Here is a 19,595-nt window from a genome sequence, read left to right as displayed (position 1 = left end):
AACTCATCAAAGACAGACTCAAGCAGACTCATATTGGATTTGGAATAGCATCATCATGAACTGGTTTTTTTTTTTTTTCATCTTCTACAAATCTTAAATGTCCTCATCACAAGGAAAAAAATGTAACTATGTATAGTGATGAACGTGAACTAGATTTACCACAGTGATCATTTCACAGTATATACAAATATCAAATCATCCTGTTGCACGACAGAAACGACTATGTTATACATGTCAGTTAGATATCACTTTTTAAAAATTTCCTCTACAGGGACTTCTGCTTAATCATCAGTTAATGTAAAACTTCAATGGTCCTTAAGTATGCCACTCCTGAAGCATTCTATTTCACTGAGCTCTGTACCGTATAAGACTGAGGTTACACGGTTAAAATTACTTAATAAGCAGAAAATGCAGCATATTGTTAGTCGTTTTTTAAGCCAGTTACTTCTGGTACAGAAGTGACAAGAGTTCCAGCCTTTGAAATATATCCTATCGGAAAAATAAAGGCTGTTTTCAACTTAATAATAGTGACCATGTATAGCTAATATATTTATAACACAAAGCCAAAAATGTCAACTCTTGGAGAAACTGCACTTGAAACAGACCTTCAGTAATAAACTGACTCATCAACCAGCATTTCACCAAAAACCACTGAGCTACTGTCTGTAAACATCATTTCTCATTCTGAGAAAACACGTGCAATTTTTAGATCATAGTTTTATTGAGAGCAGGTGCCAAATAATAGAGCAGAAAGAAAATCAACAAGGCAAAAATAATAAGCCAAATACCATAAAACAGTCTCTTGTTCTAACCCAAACAAAACTAAATGAACACATTCATTAAGCCACTTTATAGAACCACAATTCACAAATCATACGGACTGCAGCTTACTGCCAAAGATGTGTGCACACGCTGAGCAGCAGACCATTTCCTTTCTCCTTGCTAGGAAGTCATGAGTCAGCACACTGCTCACAGAGCCAGGCTTGTGTACGTTTGATACTTAGAATATAGCTCAGGGGTTGCAGAGGTACCACAAAAAAAGTTCTTAATACAGATAATAATAATAATGTATACCGCCAAGCTGCTCTCCAATGGGTAGGTAATTTTTAAAAAATATCACTGCATTTCCCTTTTTATTTGTTATAAATCTCATGAATAACCTGAATTTTAGACGTTTCATTATCTATTATGGTCCTGCTAAGAACTGGAGTTGGAATGGAGAAAGGAGACAAATATTCATTGGAGAATTCTAACTTCTAAACAGCAGGCAGGATGGGAAACTGGAGTGGGACAGGGGCAGAATAAAAGAAAACCAGGGAAGAAAGATGGCTTGTACCCCCTGCTATACACAACTCTCCCAGCAAAAGAAACGGAGTTTAATGACAAGATTGCTGGTTCCTCGTGATAATGATTTTTTTTTTTAATAAACAAAGGAAAGGAATGAAAAAATAAACTCAAGTTGATTTCCAGAGCACCCCAGCTGTCTTGCTTCAAATATATAACGAGCTGTAACCAACGTGGCAGAATGGAGGAAAAGTCAACAAACAGCAAGGATGTTTGCAGGCACATGAAAAAAGAATACACTGGGCAACTGGCTGGACAGCAAACACTATACATATAAGTATAAAGCTCTCTAAAAATCAAAAGAAAGGAGTTGGAATGGAGGAGATAAAGAGTGAGAAAACACACCAACCCAACCAGCATGCAAACACAAAAACCAGCTGTGATAAATATCAGTAAAGAAATAATGGAAAGAATATTTATCTGTGACTTCAGAGTGGAAAGATAAGAAACCAGAGCAACTAATTTTAAGTAAAAAAAAAAGATTTATCACCATCGAAATGTGTTTGGTTGGATCTGTTGACTTTTCTCGGGAGATTTTTAATACTACATTTAAAACTGAAAGCTGAAATTCCTGTCAGCTTCAGACCACATCTGTGCACTCAGTGACTTTAACCCCTTATCTTTACGTTTAAAAGGAAAATTTTAAACCCACCATCATTTCAGGGCTAAACAATTGCTAACGAGTGCTCACCATGTTCATGTACTGAAGAACTCTTCAATTTACCTTAGAAGATGCAAACAGGAGAATTAGGAAGCTAATTAAAGAAACATAAATGCATGAAATACCTACTGAATAGTAAATAATCATCCTTAAAAGCTGGATCAGGGAGCGAAGAAATGGGAAAGGAGACCATCCACGTTAAAGCTCACATTTCCAGAACCACACTTTCTCACCCATATGCTTGACTGATCCACCAAGTGCCAGGTTGTAGCACAACGCTGGAACTGAGTGCAGAAAAGGGAGCCTCCAGCCCTACCCTGTCCAGGATCCATAGGAAGGACGTTTACAAGGCACAGAGAGCTCTTGAGAAATAACTGCTCTAGCCTGGAGGAAAAGGGAAGAGGAGTCAGGAAGGGCCTCTTGCTGGAGATAACAGCTGAGTTCAATCTTAGCAGGTGAGCAGGATGTAGCAAGCAGAGAGAACTGTGTGTGTGAAAGCAATTGAGAAAAGAGGAGAAAGTCTATGAACATATAGTTAGTTAGAAGTTAGTGTTAGTCACTCAGTCGTGTCTGACTTTGCAATCCGAGGGACTGCAGCCCGCCAGGCTCCTCTGTCCATGAATTTCTCCAGGCAAGAACACTGGAGTGGGTTGCCATTTCCTTCTCCATGAACACATAATGGGGGGCAAAATGGGGCTCAGAGAGTAGGCCCCAAGGCAAAGAAGTATGTTATCTTGCGCTTGACTGGATGTTTCTCGTGTAGAATTCAGTATTCTTCAAAGAGTCCTTTTCTCTAAGTACCTAAAAAACGTATTTTCCGAAATCATGCCTTTAGCATACACAGTAACCTTTCAGAGATCTTTTAAAGTCTTCAAACAGTGGCTAGAATAACCCTGAATAATTCTCCTCCTCCCACATATTCTGTTAGAACAGAGACCTTAGAAATCACATGGCAATTCTGATTCTGCAAACCGCTCCCCCACAAAAAAGCAGAATTTGTGTTAGATCATCTTTAAAAATGTATATACATTTGGCTTACTTTAAATGTCTTTCTAACATTAATCAAATTCTCTTAAAATCAGGGTCAGTTAACTAACACTTCAAAAAACAGCCCATAAACCATGTATAAAATGAAGTACATAAAAGATTTTTGTGCAGAGACAATTTTACAAGTGAATGTGCAAAAAGTGAAAATAACATTAGCATCATGGATGATTTGTCTTCCTTCTTCCAAAACTGTCATTAATATTCTCTATACAATATTTTTAACATACAGCTTTCTAAAACTAATTCCATATTATCTGAATATAAATGGTCTGCCTCAAAAAAAAAATCCATTTACGAATTTATCAGTGGAGAAAAGCTACATGATTAGTATTAATGATTAGTGTTAACCTCTAAAAGTTACAAGAACTGGACACAAACTTAAAACTGGCTTAACCCCGGGAGAAACTGGGGTGAAATAAGTACACAGGCAAAATCGAACAGTATATGATTTACGGTAAAATTTATGGTAAACTAACATGGTGAGTGGTCAAGTGGATTTTTAAAAACCACAATTAGATCAGAGAAAGATGCATTTCAGCTGAGAGTAAAGGGCCACAGGAGAACCTATCTGCTGAGGGAGGGCAAGCTCTATTGTCTGAATCTAATCTGAACAGAGGCAACAGGAAAAACAGGGGCAGGCATCCTCTGACCCTTTCATGGCCCTGAAGGAGAGGAACACAAAGGGAGTGTAAGAGGACAAGCCGTCACACTGTGAGGAGGGGCCGGCTCCCCGCAGAGCTGTCGCCCATACCATTGTGTACCCCAGCCTGGCTGGTCCAGAGGGGAATCGCCTGCCTTTCTACTGTCATAATCACAACTTCAGAATCTAATGCCAAACATGAAGCATTCACCCTTCAGATCGTAAACAAAAGGTATTACCAATAATGACATAAGATGTACAGGTTTTGAGAAGCCCAATATGGGCAAGCCTGAGAATCTGAGACCCAGATTCAACTTCCTGAGCTTCCAATTCTTTACTGTTAATAACTGTGCAGGATCCTAGGTGAAGCTCAATCTCCAGGCATCTCTGCTTCCCCATTTCTCCAATAGAGGTGGTGACATCACCTCCTCTGAGGGCCCAGGAAACTCAGCACCACCTGGCTGGCAGCAGGGCCTGGGGCTCCCTAACAGGCATCTCACACTGTGCAAGGGACCTGGAGTGCTGCCCCCTGCAGTCAGTAGATGGTACAGCAGCTGAGAGACGGCAGGAAAGGGAAAGCCCCGCTGGGACCCCCATGCCCCCTACAGAAAGAAAAGCCACTCCACGCAGCCGCCCCTGAAGATAGGGTGAAGGGGAGAACTACTCCTCCTCCAGAGGATCCCGTCGGAGCTCAAGAAGCCAGCAGGCTCACCACCCTGGCTGCACTTTCCCAGCATACTCAGAGGAGCAGTGCTATTTCTTATCCAACATGGAGGCTGTATGCTTAATCATCAGGGACAGCATTTCTCAACTAGTAAACCCAAAACAGGAGCTTTGACAGTCATGGGAGGTGAAGGTGGTGGGTAGAAGGAGGGCACACAAATTATTAAGGTAATGAAGATTTGTGTCTTTTCTCTCCCCTCTGGGGAAAACATGAGTTGTGCTATTGTTTAATATTTAAAACAGTAGTACCTGGGCAGACAACTATTGTAAGACAATAATTCAATCGAAGGGCATTCTAGTGTGTAAACCACTCAAGTTTCGCCCTTGTGTCCTTTATTACATTATCAGAACCTCCTGATTTAATTACTTCCCTGCAGAGCGTCCAAGTCTCTGCTTTTCACCCATACAACATCTAACATTGCTTATCAACAGGCTATATTTGTCCTTCAGTATTTTACCATCTGATATCTTAGGATGTCTATTTGTTAAGGGTATTTTTTTAGAAATCCTGGGTCATGTGCACCTCACATCTGTAACGGAAAAGGCTTAACTGCCCTCACAGGAAGGTTGAAACTGAACAGCATAAAGCCACACCAGCTTCCAGAAGGGTCTAAGTCAATAGTTTCATCAAAGTCTTCACTGGCATCTGGTCTAAGTTAACACACTTAGAATAAGCAATTAAAAGGCACCACCCCTTTCCTGGCCTACTGTTGGCCCTGTGCTTTTCAGATTAGCTAAACCAGTGCTAGGAGAAGGCAATGGCAACCCACTCCAGTACTCTTGCCTGGAAAATCCCATGGACGGAGGAGCCTGGTAGGCTGCAGTCCATGGGGTCGCACAGAGTCGGACACGACTCAAGCAACTTAGCAGCAAACCAGTGCTGCTGCTATAACAAGTTGTACTGAGGACCGTCAGGGAGGCAATGGAGGGAGTGGGGAGGTTCTTCCCCTTAATCAATACTAACAGGAAGATCAAGAGACAGAAAAGGAAAAAAATATCAATACACAGGGACGTGAGAATCCAGGCAAATGCAGAGAGGAGAAGGGCTTGAAGCTCCCTTTCCAAGCTGTAAACAAAATACGCATGTGAGCCTAAGTCATCACAAACAACGGAAAAAGAAGAAAGATTTCACCAGCCCAGGCTTAATCTGCTTAAAGACCCACTTTCCTGATGGACGATAAGCTCCAAGAAGGCAGGGACCACTCTGTTATCACCCCCTGTATCCCCAGCGTGAGAAGATGCCAACCAACTGATGATGCTCCAACTCTTATTTCCTTCCCCAAGGACTTCAATCTCCAGCCAAATCCTTCAAGGTTCCTAAACCCCACACCATTACTATTACTGCTTTATAAAAATCCAGGCCAATTTTCAAAACTCTGCTCAAAGGCTGCCTTTTCCAGGATTTTTTCCCCAGTTCCCAGCAATTCACATGCCTTTAACCTTCACTCTGTAGAGAGAATCAGGCCTCACAGTAATCCAAACCTACCTTCCAGTCATGCCCTGCCACTGATAAGGTGAGTTACCTGAACAGAAGCCTCACGTTCCAAATAATGCAATCTAACTCCTGGGACTGATTAAGAAAAACACAAAAGAATCTGGCACACAGCACACCTGAAATAACGGCTCCCGCCATCCATCTCTCCTCGACACCACGTATAGTTCATTGCTTAGTTATTTGTCTTGCCCTTAGATTGTAGGCCCCTGGAGGGCATTTCCTTATGTGGGTTCCTAGACGTTAGATCATCAGCATCACCAAAACAGCAACCATAACAGCATCACCTCACACAGACAGAGTGGGTAATGTTTACTGCATACGCTTAGATACTGCCCAATTTCTAGTATGTTCAGTGAATTCCACATTTAATTCAATAAATCCATACATGTGCAATAAAATATAAAATATATCTACCTATACATTTGTATAGGTTTTAGTGTAGTTTTAGTATAGTTTTTTTCCTTCTTTTTTTAGTATTCATTTGGCCACGTCAGGTCCGAGCTGTGGCATTAGGGGTCTTCCTTGCTTCGTGCGGACTCTTTCACTGCAGTCCACAGATTCTCTAGTTGCGGTGCTTGGGCTTAGCTGCCCAGCCGTATGTGGGATCTTAGTTCCCCTACCAGGGATTGAACCCATGTCCCCTACATGGGGCATATCCTTGACCACTGGACCATTAGGGAAGTCGCTTTAGTGTAGTTTTAAGCTTTACAATCTACAAAATTATAAAAGCCACAAAGTACACCATTTGGGCATTTATTTAAACTTCTTTTACACTTAGCTGATAAATTTTAAACACAAAAGTTTTCATTTTATATGTATCAGTACTTCTGATTACAAATGACAAATGTTAAAACTTTTTAAACAGAATTTGGGGGAATTTTAAGATATTCCATTCATTTCAGCTACTACACGAATCCTTTTTCCTCTTTTTATGTCAAGCTGCTTGCTCACTTGGAAGGCAGTCACTTGCAGAGTCTGTGCCTGTAGCTCTTTCTCTCCATCCTGAGGACTATGTTCACGGCTGACAGCTCGGCTGTCACACTGTCCGCTTCTGAAGGGAGAACACTAGCCCAGCCCACCCCGCACCATGCCAGGCCACCTTCTGACGTTGCTTGCCCCCAAGCCAGCACACAGCCCATGGGAAAAATGAGACCCAGGAACTGTACTTCCTTCGTATCACTGACAGTCACAGGTACAACTCATACAAATGAGCTCTTCATTGCCCTGTACCTGTAGGATGCTAGTATAGATGACCTCCCCACCTCCTCAAATCTCTGTTAGTTCTGCTATTTCATTTGGGTGGCCTTTAAAAGCCTGAAAGTCCATCATCCACTAGCTGTCCTGGGGTTAAAGCTGCTTACGCCCCAATCTTCCAGAAGCATGGCTTTCAGCTCTGCTGGGTCATTCTTCAACTGCCTGCTCTCAAAGAATATCAGGAGATAATATTGATTACGGAGATTAATGAACGCAGAGAGACTCACAGATGACTTACACATAATAAACTTATTCCACAAATGCTTTTGTTAGCTAAGCTTTTCAGGCCATACAGTACTTAATGTTTGGAATAACTCATCTAAAAGGCTGAAATTGTGCTTGTTAAAATAATCAGTAACCTGAAAGAAACAAAAACTCAGTGAATTAATTCCCATTAGTCCGTCAGATGTGACAGTGGAATCACATGCCAGTGTAATACCAGTGTTTCAGTTGTCTACTGCTGTGTAACAAACCACCCCCAAACACAACAGCTTTAAGGACAACCAGCACTCAGAACTCATTGATTTGGCAGAATGAGAAGGAAATTGCTCATCTTTGCTCCACGTGGTGTGGCCTGGGCAGCGTGATGGGCCCAAGGAGCCAAGATGGCTTTACTCAAGGTCAGTTGCCTCAGCAGAGTGGTTGCAGTGGCTGGGGGCTGGCCAGGCCTCTCTCCTTTTGTAATCCTGCCAGGGCCACCCTCTCCAGCAGGGCAGTCAAGACTTCTTTCCGTGGTGACTGCCTTCTAAGAAGGCGCTGTAGACTGAATTTATATGTTGAAGTCCTCAGCCTCAGTACACTTCAGAATGTGAATGTATTAGGAGACAAGGTCTTTAAAGAGGTGTGTGCATGTGTGCTAAGTTGCTTCAGTCATGTCCAACTTTTTGTGACCCTGGACTGGAGTCCACCAGGCTCTGCTGTCCATGGGATTCTCTGGGCAAGAATATTGGAATGGGTTGCCATGCCCTTTTCCAGGGGATATTCCCAACCCAGGGATCGAACCCATGTCTCCTGCATTGCAGGCTTTTTTTTTTACCACTGAGGCACTGGGGAAGCCCCTTTAAAGAGTTTAAAATCAAGGTTAAGTTAGGTCACATAAGTGGGCCCTAATCCAACATGACTGGTGTCCTCATATGAGGGACAGGGCCACCAAGGATGGGCACCTACACAAGAAAAAGTCACATGAGGACACAGCAAGAGACAGCCACCTGCAAGCCAAGGAGGGAGGCCTCGGGAGAAACCCGACTTGCTGACACCTTATCTCGGGCTTCCAGCTTGCAAAACTATGAGCAAGTTTCTGCTGTTTAAGCCACCCAGCCTATGGTGTTTTGTTATAGAGCAGCCTGGCAGATTAGTATAGAGAACAAAAACGGAAGCTAGAACACCCCTTAAGGCAGCATCCAAAAGTCACAGACCTCCGTCACAAAGATGGTTCAGAGCAAATTACAAAACCAGCCAACATGCAGGGGGAGGGGAGTCGCCGCCTCAGAGAGGTCCAGCACGCAGGCCTGATTTGAAGACACTTGGGGAAATACATGGGTCTAAGTTAAAGCCCCAAATTCTCTTATCTGATCTCCAACTGCTTGCAAGTCCTACTGGGAAAGTCGGGTAATGTCCACCTCAACACACGGCCTTTAAATACAGTTCTTTCACTGAATGGTTTACAGAGTCAAACAACTGAATGCTTATTATGTGGAAATAGTTCAAGAATGCAAAAACCCTGTTGAGAAGCATACACAGTACAGTCCTCTGTTCTCTCCAGTAGCTATCCTGCATACCTTAGACAAACAGCTATGCAGCAAAATGACAGATTCCATTCTGCATTCTATCTGAGAGCACGTTATAATAAAAGCACCCAAACTCTAATGCAGTCTCATGTACCACAGCAAGGACCCAGTCTGTACGTTTCTGGGGATCTGGCAAGAAGCACACTTCTTTGTGTTTGCGGTCCTTGCGCAAAAAGGGCCGGATTTCCTCAAGGTAATCAGTTCATCAATCAAGCGCTCCAGAAACCCCTCCTTGCTCACCCATCACAAGTTCTGAAGATAGATAGAGGCCCCACAACCCTGCAGCAGAAGGCACAAGAAGGCCAGGTACAAACTGAAGGAGGTGGGGGGAGGCAGGCTTTGAAGGCGCCTGGAAGGTGCTTGGAAATAGTAAACAGCCGTTCCATACCAACAGCCTGGAAGCCAAACACACAACTGCTCACTTGGGTTGGATTCTGCTAAACCAGTACTAATTAGAATGGGAGCATAAGGCTAGAGATTCCTATCCTAAACACAGAGCGAAAAAGCAGGGTATGAATGGAGTTAAGTGTTTGCAAGTGAGAAGCATTATGCAGATGGCTGGACATAAAACCTCAATCAAGAATGACTTGCAGGAGTCTTAAATCTGCTGCTGAAAATACCCCCAATGCATACTTATTAGGTCTATCATCCAGGAGGAGGCTTGCACCCCAGCCATCGTTAGCCAGCACTAATGACCGCAGCCTTTGGGCACCACCCCTGTGCACCGCAGTGCAGCTCCGGCAGCTGGTGGAACGGGAACAGATGGCCTTCTTCCCTTCAAGGCAGAACGTTCTGCAGGTGACAAAATGACTGTTAGGTGACTGACAAAAAGAAAAACAAACAAAAGTTGAAACAAGAGTATCTGATGTCAGTGAAGTACATGTTTAGTATCGCAGGAAGCCTTTAACTTGGGCTCTTCAGGTGCGGAAGGCTGTTTACAAAACTGCAGCTGTGTTCGGGAATCCGCGTTCCTTCCCAAGCGAGGAAACAGTCCCTGAGCCCCAGAGATGAGGCTGAGTTGAGCAGGGTGCTGCAGTGTGCCAGAGAAATGCCACCTCCTGTGCACCTGAAAAGGTGTACCCCATACCCTAAGGGAGGAACCCTATCCTCTAGGAGGGAAGAGCAAATCGTCTCAAGGAGCCCTGATGCTGCTGCTACTGCTAAGTCACTTCAGTCGTGTCCGACTCTGTGCGACCCCATAGACGGCAGTCCACCAGGCTCCCCCGTCCCTGGGATTCTCCAGGCAAGAACACTGGAGCGGCTTGCCATTTTCTTCTCCAATGCATGAAAGTGAAAAGTGAAAGTGAAGCCACTCAGTCATGTCCGACTCTTAGCAACCCCATGGACTGCAGCTGACCAGGCTCCTCCGCCCATGGGATTTTCCAGGCAAGAGTACTAGAGTGGGGTGCCATTGCCTTCTCCATCAAGGAGCCCTAGAGAATGCAATTACCACCCTGAGCATGTGACACTGATAGACTACTCAGAATCCTTTGGCCCATAAGAGTGGAACCCACCCAGTGTGGCTTAGACAGGATTGAAAGTAAAGAAAAAACTGGAAAAAGGTGGGAGCTCTCAGAGGATACAGAGTTAATTTCTGAGAAATGGTGCCCCTGATTTTTGTATCTCCCAGGGCCCCACTACCTTATCCCTTGCACTTGACCCAACTAGTCCCCCCTGCCCTGCCACCCAAGCACTCTCTTGCCCCATGTCCTGCGTGAGATTTCCCGGGGCCCTCTGAATTAAAGCTGTATCTACCAAGGTGCTGGCTTGTCTGCACCGTCCACCTCTTGCACTGGAAGGTGAGCTCTCTGCTGGGCTGTCTACCTCACTCCTACTGTATGCAGCCCAGTGCCCAGGGCAGCGCTGCTCCTCGGTCAGTATTTCTGAGTCAGTGAACGAGCGGCAGCCCACTCACAACCTGGGACAGTGGTGTGACTGGACGTCTTGAGGGACAGGAATCAGATCCTGGCTCCCACACGCCTCGGCCTGAGCATCTCCTTGCACCCGCCGCTGCTGCAGCCTGCTCTGCAGAAGTGCTTTCTCTGCTACCAGTTTCTGAGCTGACAGCTCAGCTACAGTCTCCCAGGCCTGTAGGATAAAGTCCCCAGTCCTGCGGGGCTTGCCCTCCCACCCTCCTGGCTCAGGATGCATTTCAACCCTCCAGCCATTTGGGACTTTTCTCCATTCCTCAAAGGAGCATGTGCACTCATCTTTGGATCTTAGAATACTGTGGGCTGTCCCCCTAGAGCAATTGTTCCCTCTAACCTCCGCCTGGCTAGCCTCTTCTTGTCCCGGCACAGGGCTAGGTGACCCATTGCTCCCCCATCACAGCCTATGCTCTAAACTGCTTTCTCTGTAGGCTCCACGGCAGCAGAGATGATACCTGTCTTGTTCACTGCATCCCTTAGTGCCAAGGACAGCATCTGACGTGTAGCAGATGCTCAAATATTGGTGGAATAAATAAATGAACTGAATATTTGTAATAGCCATTCCCTAAAGGGTTGTGACAAGAATAAGACAGTAATTCACATGTCCGCCTTGCCTAGCTATATCCCCCATGCCTGGAAGAGTACAATCCCATTAAATATTTGTTGAATGAATAAATTCCTGGCTTGCCTGATGTAACCCCACCCCTTTCTCTCCCACTTGGGAGAACACAGCAGAATGCAAGTGGGTAAAGTCATATTATTACCGAGACATCTTGGAATCATTTGAAAGATCCATACTTTATTACATGTCATAAATTACTGGCCACATACCTCAAAACTGATCATCACATGTAAGGTGGCTGAGACAGTGGCTGAGAACAGCTGATTTAGACAAAGCTAAGCACTATGAAGCACTTTTTGCTCTCCTTATTTTTATTCTCCAGAAGATGAAGGTAACAGTAAGCCCAATAAGAACCATTAACAGAATCATTCTTACCTTCCATTTTCTTCTTATGAAATAGATTCTGCTCATCCTAGGAGAAACCCTTAGTTAAATCAGATGATGTTAGAAATTCCTGTTCAGTTATTTTACTCCCACGCCAAGAAGCTCCATCAAGGGCTACACTGCCTCTGTTTCAAAGCCAATCCATGTCTCCATGTTGCTGATTCCTGCATAGCAGACACAAAACCATTGCCTCAACATGACAAGGGTGGTCTCCTTCAAATACGGCAACTGGCATGCTTTCGGGTTTTTGGTCTTTTCTGTATATATGTTTCATCCTTTTGCCAATTTTACTGATATGTTTTGGTAAAGCTGCTGGAGGGCTTCCCAGGTGGTAAAGAATCCAACTGCCAATGCAGGAGACTTAAGAGACGTGGGTTTGATCCCTGGGTCGGAAAGATTCCCTGGAAAAGGGCATGGCAACCCACTTCAGTATTCTTGCCTGGAGAATCTCATAGAGGAGTCTGGAGGGCTACAGTCCATTAGGTCACACAGAATCAGACAGGACTGAAGCGACTTAGCATGCACACATGCAAAGTTACTAAAATCTGAAGCAAGCTGGTTTTGCTTTTGTTTACCTAAAGCATCCATATGGATCACCTGATGAAATACAACTGAAAATGAAAAGTCCTAATGAAGGTTTCAGGCTTGGTGTGTTAAAGAGAGAAACAAATAAATCTGAGAGACCCAGACAAGAAACCACACAGACAGCCACATACTCCAAACAAGGCTAAAGTTAGTAAAGGAAAATATAGCAACCCAAAGCCAGTCGCATCACAACCCTTTATAGCCTACATAAGTAGACACTCCATCCACACAAACAGATCTGTGCTCTTCAGATCACCACAAACGCTGAGAGATAGCAAAGATTTTTTTTGTTTTGCTTTAAGTTCAAAGACCTTTCAGTCTATAAAGGATACTAGCATTTGATGTTTGGGCCCAAATTAAAGAGGAGGACAAGAAAAGGAAAAGTGTTAGGATATATTTTAAGGCTTCTTATTGCTACCAAGGGGAGGGGTCAAGGCACAGTGCCAAGGTTAAGACAAAACTGGCATCTAGAAATTGGAGCTGCTTGTTTCAAAAAATAAAGACCATAAACTCTCCTAGCAACAGCCCTCTTTGTCTTACCTGATAAAATGCTGCACAGTCTAAAGGGAAAAATCACACGTACCCCCTGATTTCCCCCTTTTGTAGATCTTGAGCAGTTTCAACTACAACATGTTATTTTTGAGGCATATCTGCAGAAATTCTTAACCTTTTTTTTGTGCAAAGGATCCTTCTGGCAGTCTTTAAAGTATACTGAGCCCTTTGAAGAAAAATAATTTTACATGTATAAAATACAATACAAAGGCTTAAAAATGAAGTCAATCATTTGGTTATCAAAGATAAGTTGTGATACAATAATATATGCATTTCTGGATTAATGCATTAAATAACAAATCCAGCAGCAGGTCTATTTTTTGCCTATACACATAATGGAGTAAAATATTAAATCTCAGTTTGAATCCAGTAAAAGCAAAGATATATTTTCCCGCCATCCCAGTTCAAGGGCGCCCTGGATTCCATCTGTGAACTCGAGGTTAAAAACCTTTGGTTGAGAGATCCAATAAAAATACCTTTTGTGAAGCATCAAATGAAAAAGAAAGCTTTGCAAAAGGCATTATCCATTCAGCAGTGAGGTGAGGGGAACCAAGAGTAAAGCAATATGTTTCCAAAAATCATGACGGGCCATTAGTCAGAGAGAAAGCTGCATACTTCAAATTGAATCCAGAAAGAGATTCAGCTTCCCTCATGCAGGTTACAAAAAACCTGCAGCTTTGGGGAACTGACAGCACTGCTGGAATCTGCCCTGAAGTGGGGAACCTGTGACCTGGCAGTGCAGTGATCCAGCTCAACTATGAACTTGGACAAACCTCCTTCTTTCTGGGAGTCTCACGTTCCTCATCAGTAAAATTAAAGAGTGAAGTATGTACCATGCCCTCTTAGGGCCCTTTCAGTTCTAAAATTTCATCATCAGATTATCTCTTCCTTGTGCTGGTTATTTTAGCCTACTGAGCTTAATTTTGAAACATCACTGCCCTCCTAAAACCTGGAACAGAAAGTTTTATCAAATTTTGAACACCCTCATGTACAATCTAACACCAATGTGTCAGATATATGTATACCATTACAACTTTTAAAAATGCCTATTTTGCACACACCAACTTCCAAAAAAGTTATCACAGCATCAATCTTTTCCACTATTAAACCACAGTTCCCATTCAAATTCTAACACCACCACCTTCAGTTCAGTTCAGTCGCTCAGTCGTGTCTGACTCTTTGTGACCCCACGAATCGCAGCACGCCAGGCCTCCCTGTCCATCACCAACTCCCGGAGTTCACTCAAACTCACGTCCATCGAGTCGGTGATGCCATCCAGCCATCTCATCCTCTGTCATCCCCTTCTCCTCCTGGCCCTAATCTCTCCCAGCATCAGAGTCTTTTCCAATGAGTCAGCTCTTTGCATGAGGTGGCCAAAGTGCTGGAGTTTCAGCTTCAGCATCAGTCCTTCCAATGAACACACAGAACAGATCTCCTTTAGCATGGACTGATTGGATCTCCTTGCAGTCCAAGGGACTCCCAAGAGTCTTCTCCAACACCACAGTTCAAAAGCATCAATTCTTCAGTGCTCAGCTTTCTTCACAGTCCAACTCTCACATCCATACATGACCACTGGAAAAACCATAGCCTTGACTAGATGGACCTTTGTTGGTAAAGTAATGTCTCTGCTTTTGAATATGCTATCTAGGTTGGTTATAACTTTCCTTCCAAGGAGTAAGGGTCTTTTAATTTCATGGCTGCAATCACCATCTGCAGTGATTTTGGAGCCCCCAAAAATAAAGTCTGACACTGTTTCCACTGTTTCCCCATCTATTTCCCATGAAGTGATGGGACCAGATGCCATGATCTTCGTTTTCTGAATGTTGAGCTTTAAGCCAACTTTTTCACTCCCCTCTTCCACTTTCATCAAGAGGCTTTTTAGTTCCTCTTCACTTTCTGCCATAAGGGTGGTGTCATCTGCATATCTGAGGTTATTAATGTTTCTCCCAGCAAGGAATACACAAAATCAATACATGCAGAATTACTGAGATTATGTTAACTACATTTTCCACATTTGAGCCACTGACCAACATTACAAGGTATAAACCAGAAAGGTTCTTGACAACTACACAATCCAATCATATTTCATTATTGCTAAAGAAACAGGAAGAAAGTGAGGGCTGGGTGCATGTACTCAGTCATGTCCGATTCTTTGTGATCCCATGGACTGTAGCCCACCAGGCTCCTCTGTCCGTGGAACTTTCCAGGCAAGAATACTGGAGCAGGTTTCCTACTCCAGGGGAGCCTCCTGACCCAAACAGCCTCTGCAGCATCTCCTGTATTGGCAGGCGGATTCTTTACCACTGGGACACCTGGGAAGCCAGAGAGTGAAGGACTAAGCCACTACCACAAAGCCAGCGGGCAAGAAAGGAGAAATTCAGTCCAGGTCTTCTGAATGCTGATTCATACTGTTACCAACAAACTACATCGAACTACCTCTCAAATCCAGACACACTTCCCTGAGTTTAACATTTTAGTCAGGTTTAAAATGAACAGCAAAAAAGACCTGACAGGTAGATAGTCATTTCTCTATCTTTCATTATGTAATGGACGCAGCAAAAAGTAGTGGCTCTGAGGCATTCACTGGCTGGAATCATGAAAAAATTAAATTCTACCAAGCTGCTAAGAAAATGATGACCCTACTAAAATCCTAACTGGGATTCTCTTAACATTGTGTAATGCATGAAAAGACGCAGAAGTATTTGGGTATGAATATATACATGTAGGTATATAGCTCCTCAATCTGCACTCCAGGATTTCTTAGCAACATTTTGCTACAAAATTTAGAAGAGAGAAAAAGGGCAATCACACAACAGTTTTGTTTTTAATGAAAAAATGCACTGTATTTTATAAGCAAAAAGCTTTTTATGAATACTAATATGGGGCATTTTTAGATTTCAAGATTAATTTCATCAATAAAAAATCTAATAGAAATTTTTACATTATGTTATAGATGATCAGACGTGTAACACTGATAATAATTTTTATTTGATCATCACTGGTGATTTAAGAGGGAGGGCGCTACCTCAAGTCCAAAGGGTACGCTACCTCAAGTCCAAAGGATAATGATTAATAAGGGTTGTCTTAGAGTCTACCTACCTTTTCACTATTTCCCCACGTTCTTCAGTGTGGTTAATATTGTTAGAGAGTCAGAGAACTACTCTCAAAAACGGAAAATGGCCCCAATTCTTCTCAAGTATTGAAAAACCAAACTTAGCATCTTCTCAGAGCCTGGTCTCAACTCACCTTTCACCTCCTCAGAGAAACCTTCCCTGCCTTCCCAGCTACAGAAGGCAAGACCTGCCTATTGCAAACGTCTCCTAAGCTAACCCATTTCTGTTGAAAATTTGGCAGTGCCCAAAACTGCCATTTATTATTCACTTGTTTACATGTTTCCTTCTGTTTATATCTGCCACTCCACACTACAATGAAATAGCTCCCTGTGCACTTCTGGATCTTCCATGCCTAAACAGTGCTGGCACATAGTAGGTGCCCACAAACTGCTGAGTGGCCTAAAATATTAATATAAGTGCTAATTCCATCATGGACTTCCCTTATAGCTCAGTTTCTAAAGAATCTGCCTGCAGTGCAGGAGACCCGGGTTTGATCCCTAGGTTGGGAAGATCGCCTGGAGAAGGAAATGGCAACCCACTCCAGTATCCTTGCCTGGAAAATCTCATGGACACAGGAGCCTGGTGGGCTGCAGTCCATGGGGTTGCGAAGAGTCCGGCACGACTGAGCAACTAACAATTCCATCATACTAAGTGTCTCCTGGGAAAACATCTGTAAATAACAGAGCACATGCAACTGGCAAAGTATTTACATAGCCTGCTTTAGTATAAGCCTGATCGGAGGACAATTCAGGGTAAAAATCCTTTTCGGGGCTTTGGAATGTCCTGCACTTCCAGCTATGAACACAAACCCTCTCCAGACCCACTCACACCCTGCTTTCATGAAACATCTCAAGGACTATTTCCTCAAAAGGAAATAATGAAATAAAGTCCTGGCCTAAGTTAATCTTTCGTGTCAGGTTCACAATGTTAAACATACTTTGAAGCCAGCCACACAAACAAAACCAAACTGCACAAAATTAGGCTGGGCTGAGGTTACATAATACAAGCTAAACTCTAGCTTTTTGCCTGCCAGTCCTCTCTCCTTCCACTGAATCTTGATGTTTGTCTTTTACGTTCAATTAGATGCAGGTGAGAAAAATGCTTATCTGAAACAGCTTCCAAATAGGTAAATGAGCTTTCCAATGATACTCCACCTAACACTGTAGCTACAAAGTACGCCAAACTGGACAACTTTGAGCTGGGCTGTGTCTGGAAGCTTCTCTTAAAAATTCCTCGCTTTAAAATTATCTTTAAGCCGGCACTTACTTCAAGGTATTCAGTTATTAAAACACATTTTTCAGAGTGCCCTGAGTTCTTCCATACCCATGACTCTTCACACGTGTACTAAGCCTACCTTTCAGCACCCCTAATGTTCAGAACACAAGTCTTTCAAGAGAGGAGGACAAAAGCGCGGGTTTCCGAGAGTGACAGATCCAAAGGGAAAAATAATCCTTTCTCTTTTCTCCTTCAAGGCTAAACCCAAGTTGCTCCTTTTCCCGAATTTACCGCACTTCCCCACCCCATTCCGCTCCCCTTTCACTGCCCACTTTATCCTGCTTTAATCCCAGCGAAGCCTCTCTCCAGGCTTATTAAGGGTAAACAATAGAAATGTCACAAGGAAACTCAGGAAGTAGATGAAGTCTCTAATTGCTGCCGTTTAAAGATTGTAGATAATTACTATCTTCAGAATGTGGTTTTCACAAGCCGAGAGGGAGCAGAGGCAAGCGAGGATGGCGAGCTCCCCGCCGCTGGGAGGACATCTGCGAGGCCAAATCCCAGGACCGAGGGACAGAGAGGATGCAGCCCCGCGCGCCCCGGAGCCCGGGCGGGTGCAGCGGCTTTCCTGCCGGCTCCACGACACTCCCGGCGGAGAGAGCCGAGGGCCGGCCCGGCCGCCCGGGTCGCAGACAGTTCACTGCCCTGGGGCTGCGGCTGCTGCGGCGGTCACCATAACAATATGCAAGGCGCTGCCCGCGGACGCCCCTCGCTCGGATCCCACTGCCCGCAGCGCAGAGCCGCCGGTGCCGCGCCTGGAGTTCCGGGCCCGGGGCTCACAATAAGAGGGAGCAGAGGGACCCTGGGGGCCTCTCAGTTTCGCCAAGGTGGAGGAGTAGTCCTCGGACACCGCGAGGTGCCCACGACGGCTGTGCTTCAACCCTGGTCCCTATCCCCGACACCCGGCCCGGGGCACGCGGGGAAGTCGAGCCTCTGCCCCCGCGGTAATGCCAAGGACTTAGCCCCCGAACGCTACGCCCCGCGGGGCTCCGAGGTCGCCCCAGTCCCCGCCGCTGCCTTCGCCCCGGGCTGACCGCGCTCCGCCACTTCCCTCGCCACCGTCCTCGGCGCGGATAGCGCATCCCTGTGCCCGCAGCGACCCGCGCGCGCGGATCGGGGCATCCCACCCCCACTCCCGCGGTCCCAGCCCTCCGAGACGCTCTACCGGCCCAAGCGCCCTACCGATGGCCAGAGAACCCCCAAACCACCCCGATGGCCCTGCTCCGGGATGTGGGTGCGCGGCGGCCACCCAACCCGGAGCGCTTGCTGCCCGCCCCCAAGCTCCCCTGGTCGGGGATCCCCGGACTCACCCCAGTACCACCAGCTCCCCGTATTTCACGGGCTCCTTATTGGGGGCGCAGTGCTCCTCCTGGCTGGGGGAAAACATGGAGCCCTGCTCGGCCGCCGCCGCCGCCGCCGCCTCCGCCGCGATCCCCGCCGAGTCCGCGCCGCCGCTACAATCCCATCCCGAGAAGGGAGTGAGCGCGCCGGGGAAGGGCACGGCGGCGAAGGGGGCGCGGGGCGGCCAGTCCCGCGGCTGCTCCGTCGTGGCTGCGTGGCTGCCCTGCCGGGCTCTCTAAGAGCTCCGCGCGCCGCGGCTGCCCCGAGCTGGACTCGGCAACAAATGGGACCGGGCAGCAGGGAGACCCACCGCGCGAAGCGCCGCAGCCGCCGCCGCCGCCGCCGAAGCCCCGCGGGAGGGAGGAAAGGAGGGAGCGAGCGAGCCCGGGAGGGGCGGGGGCAGCGGGCGGGGGAGGGGCGGGGGCCGGCCGCAGAGGCGCCCCGCCCGCGCGCGGGCAGGTGGGAGCCGCCCCGCCCTCCGCGAGACGCCCGCAGCCCTCCGCCCACCCGGCGCCCCCTCCCCCGGCGCGTGGGGCCGCCCGGGTCCACTCCCCGCCCCCCTCGGGCCCAGCGGCGGCTCGCCCCCGTGTTATGTAAACATAGAGTAAAAGGGAAAGGAAGTTCTTAAAGGAGCAGCTCTATTTTTTTTTTCCTCTCTCGCTTCCTTCCCCAAACTTAACGGCGCGGGCACCTCAGCCTGGTCGCCGAGTTCTCCAGCGGCGGAAGGCTGCGCAGGGTCCCCGGAAGCACGGCGGTTTAGGTTCCCAAGCCTAACTTAGTTTCCTCGGGTTAACTAGCTGTAAATAAAGAACCTGCTCTCCGGATATGGGAGCATTAGCTTTCC

The 19,595-nt window shown here is 45.9% G+C and overlaps 1 protein-coding gene across 3 annotated transcripts in view; it reads right to left on the bottom strand.

Moving 5' to 3' along the window:
• PELI2 (pellino E3 ubiquitin protein ligase family member 2) overlaps window positions 1-19,268 on the bottom strand; it is a 189,112-nt gene extending 169,844 nt beyond the window's left edge. The window contains exon 1 of one of the 3 annotated variants that reach the window (XM_069596692.1): window positions 18,721-19,268. In XM_069596692.1, coding sequence (XP_069452793.1) covers window positions 18,721-18,797 — 77 coding nt within the window. In that variant the 5' untranslated portion in view covers window positions 18,798-19,268. The remainder of the gene's footprint in view (window positions 1-18,720) is intronic. The other 2 variants (XM_069596694.1, XM_069596693.1) reach the window with 2 other exon arrangements.
• Between the last annotated feature and the right edge of the window lie 327 nt (window positions 19,269-19,595).

This window comes from Ovis canadensis, chromosome 7 (genome assembly GCF_042477335.2).
Source record: "Ovis canadensis isolate MfBH-ARS-UI-01 breed Bighorn chromosome 7, ARS-UI_OviCan_v2, whole genome shotgun sequence".
Taxonomy (NCBI): Eukaryota; Metazoa; Chordata; class Mammalia; order Artiodactyla; family Bovidae; genus Ovis; species Ovis canadensis.
The sequence above is the reverse complement of the archived record's forward strand: the minus strand, read 5'-3'. Positions and strand labels throughout refer to the sequence as shown.